The sequence below is a fragment of the Mesoplodon bidens genome (assembly GCF_964165515.1).
Source record: "Mesoplodon bidens genome assembly, chromosome: 6".
Lineage (NCBI taxonomy): Eukaryota > Metazoa > Chordata > Mammalia > Artiodactyla > Ziphiidae > Mesoplodon > Mesoplodon bidens.
The window spans coordinates 5992680-6007093 of record NC_138162.1 but is presented as its reverse complement, the minus strand read 5'-3'; the positions used below and the strand labels follow the sequence as shown (position 1 = coordinate 6007093).

General features: G+C 51.5%; 1 protein-coding gene across 1 annotated transcript in view; it reads left to right on the top strand.

The window, feature by feature from the left end:
• HMCN2 (hemicentin 2) overlaps positions 1 to 14414 on the top strand; it is a gene marked incomplete at its 5' end in the record, with an annotated part of 148901 nt that overhangs the window by 123133 nt on the left and 11354 nt on the right. The window contains 10 exons of the mRNA XM_081237656.1: positions 511 to 675; positions 1948 to 2055; positions 2288 to 2422; positions 2736 to 2870; positions 3427 to 3617; positions 5224 to 5437; positions 6714 to 6848; positions 7855 to 8045; positions 9452 to 9533; positions 13745 to 14014. Of these exons, the coding sequence (XP_081093782.1) occupies positions 511 to 675; positions 1948 to 2055; positions 2288 to 2422; positions 2736 to 2870; positions 3427 to 3617; positions 5224 to 5437; positions 6714 to 6848; positions 7855 to 8045; positions 9452 to 9533; positions 13745 to 14014 (1626 nt within the window). The remainder of the gene's footprint in view (positions 1 to 510; positions 676 to 1947; positions 2056 to 2287; positions 2423 to 2735; positions 2871 to 3426; positions 3618 to 5223; positions 5438 to 6713; positions 6849 to 7854; positions 8046 to 9451; positions 9534 to 13744; positions 14015 to 14414) is intronic.

Genomic DNA, 14414 nt, shown 5'->3' with positions numbered 1-14414 from the left:
CATGGTGTCACCTGGGCCCAGAAGGTCAGCCCTGCTGACCCCCCAGGTTCAGCTCACCCCATGGCCTGCCTCACTCTGGGTTGCATTCATGCCTCTCAGCTTTTTGTTCCTGACCTCGGGGCCTTTGCACGTGCTGTTCCCTCTGCTGGACACTTTTCCCTTCACCCAGGCCATATCTGCTCTTCCTTCAGATCTCAGGTTAAATGCGGAATGCCCCAGAGGCCTTCTCTGGCCTCGCTCACTCTGTGCCCCCTCCAAGCTCCCTGGTCTTGTGAAACGCTCCCTGAGATACCTGGCTGGTATCTAGAGAAAGCAGTTCATAACTATCCCACACGCCCAGCAAAACACATCTGAGTGAGGAAATGTGACCGCTGCACCTCCCTCCCTGGAGCTTCGTCACTGATGTCACCTTGTGTCTCAGTCTGTTTATCTTTCTCGTCCACCTGGCCCCGTGGCTGTGTGTTCCCCAGGGGACCACAGCAGGGCCTCGAGCCTTGACTTGCGTTTCAGTGCCTCCCACCATTGCTGACGACCAGACAGACTTCACCGTGACCATGATGTCGCCCGTGGTCCTCACGTGCCACAGCACAGGGGTGCCAGCCCCAGTTGTGTCCTGGAGCAAAGCAGGCACCCAGCTGGGGTTGCGGGGGAACGGCTACCGTGTGTCACCTTCGGGTAAGTAAGGGTGAGCCACGTGGGCCTGCTGCTGAGGGGACACTAAGGGGCATTGCGCAGAGGCTGTGAAAGCAGCCCGCTGGGGCCTGGTGGTTGAGAAGATGGAAAGTTCTGGCCTGGCTCTGCCATTCCCTCACTGTGTGACCTGGGAGAACCCCCTCGCGCCCCCCACCACCTGGGCCTCAGTATCCCCATCCATGCACTAGAGTACTGATATCCCTCAGTCAGTCCCTGGTGCTAGTTGGTAAATTGGTGCTCCTTATGGCAGAATGATAAAAATAACAGCTACATGAGAGTTTTCATCAAGCTAGTTTTAGCTCATTAGAAGGATTGGCCTTTATTCTGAAATAATGCTTTTCTTAATAATTCGGTGTTGAAAGTGCCTTTCTTTTATGAAATTAAGGTGATAGTACGTGGTAATGTTTTAAGTGTCTTTGCTTGTTAAAATAAAAAGCTGACAACTTTATGGGGATTCTCTAAATTAAATGTATTTTTTAGTTGGTTGGTTAGTGAAATCCTAAAGTCTGTGAACCACTGGCTGGATCTGTGGTTTTCAAACTCTTCCAAAGCAATAGAACACTTCCTTCTGACACGTGGCTGTGGGGAAGCCCAACATGTGGGAGAAGCTAGGTTCTGGTTCCATCTGAGGCTGGGATGGGGGCTGTGGGGTGGACCAGAGTCAGGTGGGCCTCGCCCCCTTTGCCCCCTCAGCAGGCCCTCAGGGGTCCACAGGGGATGGTTTAGAAACCACCTCACCTGACTTGCAGCCTGTGGTCTGGGAAGGTTAAAATGGTGTTCGTTGAGCAGCCAAGGCTGAGGGAGAGAGGGCAAAGGGAGGAAAGAGGAGGCAGCAATCCGGGGAGGCTTCCTGGAAGAGGCAAGTTTTGAGCAGAGTGCAGCAAGGATAGCAGGGTGAGGGCCCGTGGAACCAGGCGCGGGCGGTCCAGGGATTCCAGGCCAGGTAGTGGCAGATCCTGGCACATCACAGCCAGAAGGGTCTAGAGATCATCCTGTCTGATTCCTCATTGTGCACCTGGCCCAGAGACTAGAAGTACCAGACAGCAGAAGGGACTTGCCTACGGGAATGGTCTGAGCAGGGAGCAGAGGCAGCCCCAGGATCCCCTGTGCTGCTTACAAATGGGCAGGGAGGCAGATTGACGGGCCTGTAACAGAGACACCAGGGTTGGGTGTGTAAGAGCCCTGCCGTTTCCACCCCTGGGACATCTGTCCCAGGCCCCCTCACCCCTCTCTGGGCCCTGTTCCCGCCCACAGGTGCCCTGGAGATCGGGCAGGCCCTCCCCATCCATGCCAGCCGATACACCTGCACAGCCCACAACTCCGCGGGCGTGGCCCACAAGCACGTGGTCCTCACCGTGCAAGGTAAGCGTCCCCGAGGCCAGACAGCGTGGCTCTTGGGGCGGGGAAGCCTGCGGAGGGCTAAGGATTCTCTGGGAGAAAAGAAATAGCCCGCCTGTGTGCTCCTTTCCGACGTTTCCGGAACCCCCTGTTCCCTTTAGCAGCCTCTCTCTCTGGTGCTCAGACGGCCCCTGGTTGGAGAGGCCTGGGTGTTAACGGTGTCCCCAGGGACCTCTGCAGCCCTGTTCCTTTGCAGCCTCCCCCGTGGTAAAGCCACTACCCAGCGTGGTCTGGGCGGTGGCAGAGGAGGAGGTGCTGCTGCCCTGCGAGGCCTCGGGCATCCCCCGGCCGAGCATCACCTGGCAGAAGGAGGGGCTCAGCGTGCCTGCAGGTGAGTCTCCTTGGCAGCCAGCGTGGGTGGGAGGAAGACAGTATGAACCCACGGTCCTCCTTCCGGCCCCCGCTTCACCTCCTGCCCTCCCGTCTCCCCTCACCACCCCAGAGCCCTTGATTCTGCCTGAGCACTCGGTGGCTGGGTTGGGAGGTTGGGTCCGGCTTCCGTGCTCGCTCTAACCCCTCGTCACCCTGTGGCCACAGCAGGTCACTTGTCTGGTCAGACAGAACAGCCCAAGCAGCCTTCCTGCCCTCCTCGGGGGTCCTGTCGCCCCAGTGACCGGCCCCCAATTCCTTCCCGCCAAATCCAGGGGTGAGGACCCAGGTCCTAACCAGTGGACAGCTGCGGATTATCCATGTCAGCCCAGAGGATGCTGGCAACTATTTCTGCATCGCCCAGAACAGCGCAGGCAGTGCCCTGGGGAAGACTCGGCTCGTGGTGCAAGGTGGGCCCCTGGGGGTGTGGGTGGGTCTGAAGTGGACCCCAGTGAGCTAGGGGCTTTGAGGCTCCTGAGAGCCCCTCCCTTCTCTGCCCAGCCCTGGTCCCGGGCGGGGTGTGTCCCCGCGTCCACCCCTACTCCAGCACGGCTTGTGGTTCTAGAAGGAATTCAAGAAAAAACCGGCTCCCATTTTGCACCCAAGGTCTGGCTTCAGACAGTAACTCCAGAGTCCTCTCTGCTTCCTCTGGCCCCTCCTGGGAGACTAGTCTGGTCATTCTTCGTTCATTTTGGCTTTCCAGTAGCAATAGCCATTTCTGTCCCTTTAGTCACTGCGTGCATGTGGGTGAGTGGGTCAGTCTGTCACAGCGTCACCAAACTCGAGAGAGTCCCCATGTTATCCAGACCACGGGGCCTATGACCAGGGGCCGGTGGGGGGCAGCAGACAGGGGTGGAGGAAGGGGCTGAGGATGTGTCAAGTGCCAAGGGCACTGGGGCAGGGATGGCGCACCCCAGCCTACCCCAGCCCAGCCCAGTCACCGAGGGGACCTCCCTATCCCCACAGTCCCGCCTGTGATCGAGAATGGCCTTCCCAACCTGTCCACCACCGAAGGCTCCCACGCCCTCTTGCCCTGTACGGCCAGCGGCAGTCCTGAGCCCGACATCACCTGGGAAAAGGACGGCCAGCCTGTGTCTGGAGCTGAGGGGAAGTTCACCATCCAGCCGTCCGGGGGGCTGCTGGTGAAGAACTCAGAGGTGAGGGCCTGGCCCCAGGGAGCAGAGGGAAATAGTAGTAACAGCAGGAGCAGCAAACACCTGCTGAGCACCCCCCTGTGTGCCATGCTCTGTGCTGAATGCCGTTCAGTTTCTTAATCCTGGAACCTGGGGAAGTAGGTGTTATCACCCTAGCTGCAGATGAGGAAACCGAGGTTCAGAGTGTACCCAGGTTTTGAAGACATGCTATTGCCAAGAGGCAGAACCAAGATTTGAACCAGGACCTCTATGGCTAGTCCCAGGGGGAGGGAAGGAGCCCTGGAAGAGAGGGAGGGGGGAGCGTGGCGATGACTTTGTGTCCCCAAACTGCCTCAAATGTTCTCAACCTGAGCTACAGGTGTGGGTGGAACCCCGGCTCCCTTCCCCCATCAGTGCTCATCATGTTCTGTAATTACAAAAGAAGTCACTGTCCAGATGGATGGGTGGCTGCTGGGTGGGCACATCTCGAGGAGGCCATGGGGGTGGGGATCCTGCCACACAGGGAGCCAGATGTGCAGTGGAGAGTGCACCAGCCCTGCTGGGATGCACCACAGAACTTCTCCTCTCGGAGAAGGCACCGAAAGCAGGACCCGCCTCAGGGATGATGGATGAGGTGAGCACAGGTGAGCGGAGTGCAGGTTCCGTTCTGAGCGCATAGGAGGTGCTTAGTAAATGGTGACTGTTACAGACGTGTGGTCAGGCTTAGATTATGAAGGCTGAAAATTCTATTAACAATCAAATTAAGAAGGAAAAAAAGGGAATTTTTTGGAGCCAAACTGAGGATTATAACCGGAGCGACCTGTTAGAAGTAAAGGCACGGTCACATACACTTTCAAGACAAAGAATCATGCATCAGAATGACATACTCTTATTTTACGTAAAGTTCACCAAAGACACATAGTCCGGGTAAGCAGGTACAAAGTGAACAGTGAGTCACCATGACCCCTTACGGAGCTGGGAAAGAACGCTATTCTTTTTTTTTTTTTTTTGGCGGTTCGCGGGCCTCTCACTGTTGTGGCCTCTCCCGTTGCGGAGCACAGGCTCTGGACGCGCAGGCTCAGCGGCCATGGCTCACGGGCCCAGCCGCTCCGCGGCATGTGGGATCTTCCCAGACCGGGGCACGAACCCGTGTCCCCTGCATCGGCAGGCGGACTCTCAACCACTGCGCCACCAGGGAAGCCCAGAACACTATTCTTTTAAGAAGTTACATTGCTAGCGTCAGAGGAAAGGAAAAAAAAAAAAGATCTTTACAGCTGAGCAGGCACACCCGTCCTTGAGGAGCTCTGGTTAATGTGTAATGCAGATACACACTGCACATTAGGGATGGAAGGACGAGGCCCAAAAAGACAGAGAATTTTATGTTTAATTTTTCTTGTCCTGCCTTAAAATATAAATTGTATTTCATCAAAGCGCACAGCCATATGAAGGCTGCAGGGAGGTGCAATGGTGAAGCCAAGCTGTTTGCTAGCTGTGTGACCTTGGACAAGTCACTTTGCTTCTCTGGGCTGGATGGTCCTTGGGAACCTGCCAGGGAGCAGGTCCCCAGGGGCATTCTGGCCCATGTTGGGGTGGGGGCAGTTCTCAGACTGACCCCTCCCTTTGCCCACAGAGCCAGGACGCTGGCACCTACACCTGCACTGCCGAGAATGCCGTGGGCCGCGCCCACCGCCGCATGCACCTCACCATCTTGGCACCGCCTGTCTTCACCAGCCTGCCTGGGGACCGCAGCCTGAACCTTGGGGACAGGCTGTGGCTTCACTGTGCGGCCCGTGGCAGCCCTACACCCCGAATAGGCTGGACTGTCAACAACCAGCCAGTCACAGGTCTGGGCCTGCTGGGGGCAGGTGGGACAACCTAGGATGTTGAAGAGGGTGGGCGCGGGGTTGGGGGGGTGACCCAACCTGGTGAAGAGGAAGAGGGTACCAGTCAGCCTGTGGGTTCTGGGTCCCCAGACTCGGCCCTGCGTTGGGGCACAGGGCAAACACACATGTGGCCCTATGTGACCAGTCACATGTCAGACCCAGCAAGAAGCCACCTGTGAAAAAGACTCAACCCTGGAGACCTCAGGGCCAGGAGAGGGGCCTGTGCTCCAGCCCAGCACTGCTTCTCCCATTGTGGGCCCCTCAACAAACTCCATTCATGGGGGGTTCTTTCCTCTCACCTGGGGGTCCCCAGTGGTGTTTAGGGGGGTCCAAGGCCTGCACAGGCCCTGTGGTGTATACAGTAGGTACTCAATCAATGTCTGCCGAATGGATGAATTGCTAAGTCTCCTCCACTGCAAAGTGATATTTTCATATCCTCCTATACCCAAGGCCAGGTGTTGGGAAACGTGTGCGGCTCACCTTTGCATACCTGTGCAGAAGGCTTTGCCTACCTGGGCAGAAGGCTTTGCCTCAACCTCACTGCTTCCTGGGCAGAGAGATCAGGAGAGAGATTCAGCCTCTCTGGGCCCAGCTCTTCATCTTGAAATAGAGATAACAGGGGTCCTGAGGGCGGAATGATTTAATGCAGGAGGCTCGCTTGGCAGGGCCTCGCCCAGAGTAAATGCCCCATCTGAGTAGCACTTGTCCTTATTCCTGGTGTAGGGGCACTATCTAAGGATTACAGGGCAAACAAAGGCTGTTAATAGCATCCATCTAGGGACTTCCCTGGAGGTCCAGTGGTTAAGACTCTGGGCTTCCACTGCAGGGGGCACGGGTTTGATTCCTGGTCAGGGAAATAAGATCCCACATGCGGTGTGGTACAGCCCCCCAAAAAAATTAATTAAAAAAATAGCGTCCATCTATATGTAACTCATGACAATATCTCTATAAGTGCCACATGTTAATAGGCCCCTGAAGACCTACCCTTGGCCACTCATCATACTCGCGGTGTGGACTTGAAAATGAGAAAAGGCAGGTCTTCAACCTCAGCCTCATCATCCGATCCTGTGCCTGCCACGATCGGATCCCACTTGCTTAGGCTTCCAGCAGGGAGGGGACACTTTGTGCCTTTATGAAACACCTGCTGGATACCGATGCCTGAGTTAAGTGTTCAGGGCAGGAGGTCCCTGGCACCCTGAGCTCAGAGCCCCCTGGGGCGTCTCTTTCTCTGCCACAGAGGGGGTGTCCGAGCAGGACGGGGGCAGCACACTGCAGCGGATGGCAGTCACCAGAGAGGACAGTGGGACCTACGTCTGCTGGGCCAAGAACAGAGTGGGCCGAGTGCAGGCGGTCAGCTTCGTCCACGTGAAGGGTAGGGAGTGACCACATGGTCTTTCTCCAGACCTCTGCTGACCCAACCTAGTGGGTTTTCTAAGAAACTGGCCTCCTAATCTCTGAACTAGTACCTCTCCACCCTGGCTGGGCATTAGGATCTCCTGGGGGACTTTATAAAATACCGAGGCCCAGGTTCCACCCCCGACTCCGTAAAGGTGAGGCCTTGACATCAGTATTTTTTACCCTCCCCAGATGACCCGCTGTAGGTAGAACTGAGATCTGACTCATCAGCCTAAAGCACTACCCTCAGCTGGATGGTGTCAATGTGGCAGGGGGATGGGGGCCAAGGTACCCTGGCAAACAATGCGTGAATCTCGCCAGCCTGCCGGTTGCTCCCCACAGCCCTGCTCCCCACAGCCCTGCACAGTAACCCTCATGTCACTGTGACTTGTATGTCCAACTTTAGGATGGGAGGGTGGGGCTCGATGGAGGGGAATGAGCTGCCCAAGGCACCAGGATTCAACTGTACTGTTGGTAGATTCAACCTCAGGAAACCGGCAAGGATGAAAACCAGCACAGGGCATCCAAGATGGTTTAAGAGTTGCATGAAATGAGAATCAGGGATGTCTTAGTGTTGCTATGTCCAACAGAGGTGTCCTAATGATTGTGTAGTCCTTGTTTTCCAAAGTACCCTGCCGCTGGGCTAATCCATCTCTGAGCACAAGTGTATGACACGCATACACTTTCTCCCATCCTGTGCCTGTCTCAGGCATCACTAATCAATCATAGCACTATTCCCACTCAACTTCAAATCCTTCTCAGCACAGTGTTCCTGGCAGCCACTGCCAGTCTAGTTCACTTGACCTGCGACATAGAAGCTGTATGCCATCCCAGATGTATTGACTCTACACAGCCGTGCTGAGCCAGCAGGAGCCTCCAGGTTCCTGGGGTCTGTCTGGCAGGCTTTTGGGGATGGATTTATGGGAATTTTAGCCTGAAGGAAACCTCCTTTCTCACTGCTTATCCACTGTCACCTTGTGCAGAGGCTCCTGTCCTACAAGGGGAGGCCTTTTCCTACCTGGTGGAACCCGTTGGGGGCAGCGTCCGGCTGGACTGTGTGGTCCGTGGAGACCCAGAACCCAACATCCACTGGATCAAAGATGGCCTGCTGCTGCAAGGCAGCCGGCTCCGGCACTGGCTGCAGAATGGCTCGTTGATCATCCGTAGGACAGAGGCAAGGCGGGGCCTGGGCTGGGGCCACCTGGGACAACCCTCCACTTTGTCTGATTATCCAAGATGGTTCTTTAGGTTGGCACCACCCTCTACAGTCTACAAAGCATTTTCCTGCCTGTACCCAGAGATTCTCGCCTGACTAACTAGGGTGACCTCCAGCCAGTGGCTTAATTTCTCTGTGCCTCAATTACCTCATCCATTCAATGGGGCTAATAATTGTTCTACCTCATAGATTTATAGTGAGAAATCAGTGAGATGACCCATACCAGGTATTTAAGCGTGATTGGTCCCTCAGTAATGCCAATATATGTTACTAATAACGACCCCATGGAGAAGAGTGAGCGGATAAGAGCTCATTTTACAGATGAAGATACTGAGGGTCAGAGAGGCCCACAGCCAGTAAGCACCTGAGGCAGGACCCCAGCCCAGGTCTCCTGATTCCTACTCCACACCAGTTCCAAAGCCTTGAGCTCGGGGGCAGCCCCTGCTTACCTTCCCTTCTGTGTCCCAAGTCCCAGTGGTCCTGCGGAATTCCACAGTTCGATGATGTCAAGGACTCATCTTTGGGGTCCTTGATCTTGCCCATCTGGGAGCCTGTCTCAGACTGATAAAGGCAGCAGCAGCAGCAGCAGCAGTAAGGGTTGCCGTGACCTGAGTATTTGCTGTGGACCAGGCACCGTGCCTCGCATTTAGGGAGCATGATTTCATCTGATGCTTACAACAATCTTATCGGTTATTATCCCCATTTTAGAGATGGGGAAACTGAGGCTCCAGAGACATGGGGAACAGTGGAGCCGGGATTCGGTCCCATCTTGGACCGATGCCCAAATCTATACTCTTAATTGCTGCCCGCTGACAGTCCCTTGGGAGTGGCCTCCGGGATATTATCTTCTGGGCGTGGACAGTGGCCTCAGGCTGCCCCGGCTCCATCTCATGGTGGTGCTGACACTCGGAAGCGAATCTGAGCCAGCATTCTTCCTGAGTTGCATCACTGCCATGGTCGTGGATATCCTGGGAAGAAACTTCCCTATCACCAAGGCCAGGAAGTGCTGGAACTCCTAATAATGTGCCGTGGAGTCATAATACTTTAACGTACACAATTTGGAAGAGGTGGATCTAAATCATGCTTCTGCAGCACAGAGCTCCCCTTAGAGCAATGAGTTGTCACCACCCCAAGTTCCAGGGGTGAAAGGGGCTGGATTCCCTTTGGGTTCTATTGACAAGCAGCCATGGAAGACCCTCTGGTGGAATCTGCGGGCCCCCAGCTGGTTTATGCTCTAAGCTCCTCCTGGTTAGATGGGTCTTGCTCCAGGTGCCCCTGTCTGTGCCCAGCTGTCCCCGGATGCTCCCCGCCCCCTCGTACTCCTCTCCTGAACGCCACACCCCCGCTCCCATGCCCACCCACAGAAGGAAGACGCGGGACAGTACCAGTGCCTGGCGGAGAATGAGCTGGGCGCGGTGGAGAAAGTGGTGGTCCTCGTGCTGCAGAGTGAGTCTCAGCCCCACCTTTCCTGGACCCTGGGTGGGGGCTGGGTGAGGTGGGCACCCAGTGAGGTGGGCACCCAGGGGGCAGCTGTGCCGAGGCTGCGGCTGCCACCGCACAGGCTGTGTGATGGGAAAGGAGGGCCATTCCGAATACTTATTCAGAACACACAGCTGAAGTCCCATGAACTGTCTCCCCAGTGTGGAATGGGAATTAGGGGCTGGTGAGTACTGGGGACCCAACAGCCAGGCCTGGGGGACCTGTTTATTCAGAACTCAAAACTGTCATTGAGATCATAGTGACAGCGCCTGTGTTTGCCAAGCAGGTTATAGCTAACAAAGCACTACGTGAGCCTCAAAGTAACCCTGTGAAATAGTCTAAACAGGGATTTAAAAAAAAATTTTATTGGAGTATCATTGATTTACAATGTTGCTGGTTTCTGCCGTACAGCAAAGTGAATCAGTTATACATATATATATATATATATATATATATATATATATATATACTCTTTTTTAGATTCTATTCCCATATAGGTCATTACAGAGTATTGAGTTCCCTGTGCTACACAGCAGGTCCTTATTAGTTCTCTATTTTATATATATTGGTGTGTATATGTCAGTCCCAGTCTCCCAATTTATCCCTCCCCCGCCAGAATGAAATAATGCCATTTGCAGCAACATGGATGAACCCAGAGATTGTCATACTGAGTGAAGTAAGTTAGACAGAGAAAGACAAATATCATATGATATCGCTTATATGTGGAATCTAAAAAAATGATACAAATGAACTTATTTACAAAACAGGAATAAATAAGGATTTTTAATGAAACTTTTCATTGAAGATGAACACACAAGGAGGAGGGCACATGTCACAAGAGTACAGCTCAATGAATTTTCATAACATGAACCCATCCAGGTAACCTGCACCCAGATCCAAAAATAGAACTGTAACAGTTCCCAGACCCGCCCCCCCATCATGCCCCCTTCCAGTCTCTACCCCCTCTCGAGGGGATCACCATCCAGAATTTTGCCTTTTTAAAAAATAGCTTTATTGAGACATAATTTACATACCATAAAATTCACCCATTCGTGTTATTCACCCTTAAAAAAGAAGGAAACTCTGTCACATGCTACAACATGGATGAGCCTTGAGGACGTTGTGTTAAGTGAAATTAGCCAGTCACAAAAAGACAAATACTGTATAATTCTAATTGTATGAGGTCCCTAGAGTAGTCGAATTCTCAGAGATGGGAAGCAGAATGCTGGTTGCCAGGGGTTGGGGGGAGGGGAATGGGAATTAGTGTTTAATGGATATAGCTTCAGTGTGGCAAGATGAAAAAGTTCTGGAGACGGATGGTGGTGATGGTTGCACAACAATGCAAATACAGTTAACACTGATGAACTGTACACTTAAAAACGAGTAAGATGGTAAATATTATGTTATATGTTTTTTACCACAATTTTTAAGTGAAAAAATCCACCCATTATAAGTATACAGTTTGGTGATTCTTAGTAAATGTATAGCATTGTACAACCCATTTTAAAAATATTTCCAAGTTCCCTCTGCCCATTTGTAGTCAATCTCCATTCCCACCTCCAGCCCCAGGCAACTGCTGATCTGCCTTCTCTCCCTATAGATGTACCTTTTCTGGTAATTTCACATACATGGAATCCTATGCAGTGTTTGGTTCCAACTTCTTTCACTTATCGATGTTTTGGGGGTTCATCCATGTTATAGCGTATGTCAGTACATCATTCCCTTTTATTGCTTAACAGTATTCCATTGTCTGGATTGACCACATTATGTTTATCCATTCCCCAGTTACTAGACATTTAGATTGTTTCTAGTTTGTGGCTCTTGTGAATAATGCTGCTGTGAACATCTGTGTATATGTCTTTGTGTGGATATATGTTCTTTCTCTTGAGATTCCTGGGAGTCTAATTGCTGGGTGACCTGATCACTGTATAGGTCACTTTTTAAGAAATCACCAAACTAGCTGTACTGTTTTACTTTCCTTCCAGTAGTGTATGAGGTTTTGGTTTCTCCACATCCTCGTCAGCACTTGGTAACGTCAGTCTTTTAAATTTTAGACATCCTTGTGGTTACAAAGCAGTATCTCACTGTGGTTTTAAGTTGCATTTCCCTAATAACTAATGATATTGAGCATCTTTTCATGTGTTTATTACTCTTTCATATGACTTCTTTGGCTAAGTGCCTATTTAGGTCTTTTGCTTATTTTTAAATTGGATTGTCTTATTAATGAGTTCTAAGAGTCATTTACATAGTCTGGATACAAGTCCTTTATCAGATAGATGATTTACAAATATTTTCTCTCAGTCTGTGGCCTGTATTTGCATTTCCTGTATTTTGCCTTTGAAGAGCAAAAGTGTTAAAATTTGGTGAAGTCCAATAGTATTTTATGGATTGTGTTATATTTTAAAAATCTTTGTTTAACTTAAGGTCACATTGTCTTCTGTAATTTTTACAGTTTTTGTTCTTATATTTAGGCCAAATCCATTTGAGTTAATGTTTGTGTGAGATAAGGATCTAAATTCCTCTTTTTTTTTGGCTTATGGATATCCAGTTGTTCTATACCATTTATTTAGATCTTTTCCATTTCTCTCAGTGATATTTTGTAGTTTTCGGGGTACAAGTCTTGTACTTTTGTTAAATTGATTACTAAGTATTGCATGATTTTGACGCTATTGTAAGTGGAATTCTTTTCTTAGTTTGATTTTTTGGACTTTTCATTGCTAATATATAGAAGTACAATTGATTTTTGTTATCTCGATCTTAAATCCTGCAACCTTGCTAAATTAGTATTTAGTTCTAGTAATTTTTTGGCAGATTCCTTAGGATTTTCTACATGTCCTCTATGAGTAGAGAGGTTTTACCTCTTCCTTTCTCCTCTGGATACCTCTAATTTCTCTATGTTGCCTATGGCATTGATTAGACACAAGGTTGAATAGGAGTGGCCAGAGCAGGCAGCCTTGCCTTGTTGCCAGCTTAAGGAGGAGAGCATTCAGTCTTACACTACTGAGTATGATGTCAACTATGGGTTTTTTTTTTTTTTTTTTTTTGCGGTACGCGGGCCTCTCACTGCTGTGGCCTCTCCCGCTGCGGAGCACAGGCTCCGGTCACGCAGGCCCAGCGGCCATGGCTCACGGGCCCAGCCGCTCCGCGGCATGTGGGATCCTCCTGGACCGGGGCACGAACCCGTGTCCCCTGCATCGGCAGGCAGACTCTCAACCACTGCACCACCAGGGAAGCCCCCAACTATGGGTTTTTATATAAGCCCTTTATCAGGTTGAGGAAGTTCCCTTTTATACCTAGTTTGTTGAGAGTTTTTGTCATGGATGGGGGTGAGGGAGGGAGGTTTCTGGTTCCAGACAAGATGGAATTAGAGGCACTTCTGCTTATTCCTCTTGCTAAGGACAGCTTAAAAACTCTAGACTTTATATAGAAAACAAACACTGAAAGACTCTGAAAGGTAGAAAAAAGAAGGATAGGCCAAGGATCTTGGGACCTATGGGATGATATGGCAGCAAATTCCCTAGTTTTTCTTTTTGCCTCATATATCCTGGGCAGGATGCTTGAGAAGCCAGCGACCTGGAAATACCATGGGCTCAGACAAAAAAAAATAAATGAGGGCCCCTCAAAAGTCTGCTATCTCTTGCTAAAGGACCAGAAAAAGGACAGCATATCAAGCTAGAAAACTTAGGTAATAACACCCTATTCCAGCCAAACACTATGAAAAACTGCAGCTTCACCCTAAACCCCATCGACAAAGACCAAGTGGGAAACCGACACTTCTGCGTTTTCCTTGCTGTCCCGAGGCACCCCTCTCCCCACACTGCGGACCCAGCCGTTCCGCAGCATGTGGGATCTTCCCGGACCAGGGCACGAACCCATGTCCCCTGCATCAGCAGGCGTACTCTCAACCACTGCACCACCAGGGAAGCCCCACAATCAGTTATTTTTAAATTAAGATATATAGGTTGTATTTTTAGACATAATGCTATTGCACACGTAATAGACTACAGTATAAACATACTTTTTATATGCTCTAGGAAACCAAAAAATTCATGTGATTGACTTTATTGTGATATTTGCTCTATTGAGGTGGTCTGGAACTGAACGCGCAGTATCTCCAAGGTGTGCCTGTATACCAAAGTAATAAGATGTTTCTAAAAGCTGCCCTGGGCCTCCCACAGGTGCCCCGGTGTTCCAGGTGAAGCCCCAAGACGTGACAGTGAGATCTGGCGATGCCGTGGTCCTGCGGTGCCAGGCCTCTGGAGAGCCGGCGCCCACAGTGGAGTGGCTGCGAGCGGGCCAGCCCTTGCGGACCAGCCGGCGGCTCAGGACCCTAACGGATGGGAGCCTGTGGCTGGAGCGAGTGGAGGCTGGGGATGCGGGCGCCTATGAGTGTGTTGCTCACAACCTCCTGGGCTCTGCCACAGCCCAGGCGTTCCTGGCCGTGAGAGGTATGGAGCCTCCCTGCCCAGACCTTTGTGGACAGGGGTGGGATTCCCTGCCCAGCGGGGCCTAAAACAACAGAAGTGTATGATCTTGCAGTTCTGGAGGGTGAAAATCTAAGATCAAGGTGCCAGCAGGGTTGGTTGCTTCTGAGATATGTGATAGAGAATCTATTGCAGGCCTCTCCCCTAGCTTCTGGTAGTTTGCTGGAGTTCCTTGATTGTAGAAGCGTCACCCCTCTCTCTGCCTTCATGATCACATGGCATCCTCCCTGTGCTCGTGTCTGTCTCTAAATTTCCCCTTTGTGTAAGGACACCAGTCATATTAGGTTAGGGCCCACCTTCATGACCTCATGTTAACATGGGTACCTCTGTACAGACCCTACATTCAAATAAGGTCACGTGCTCA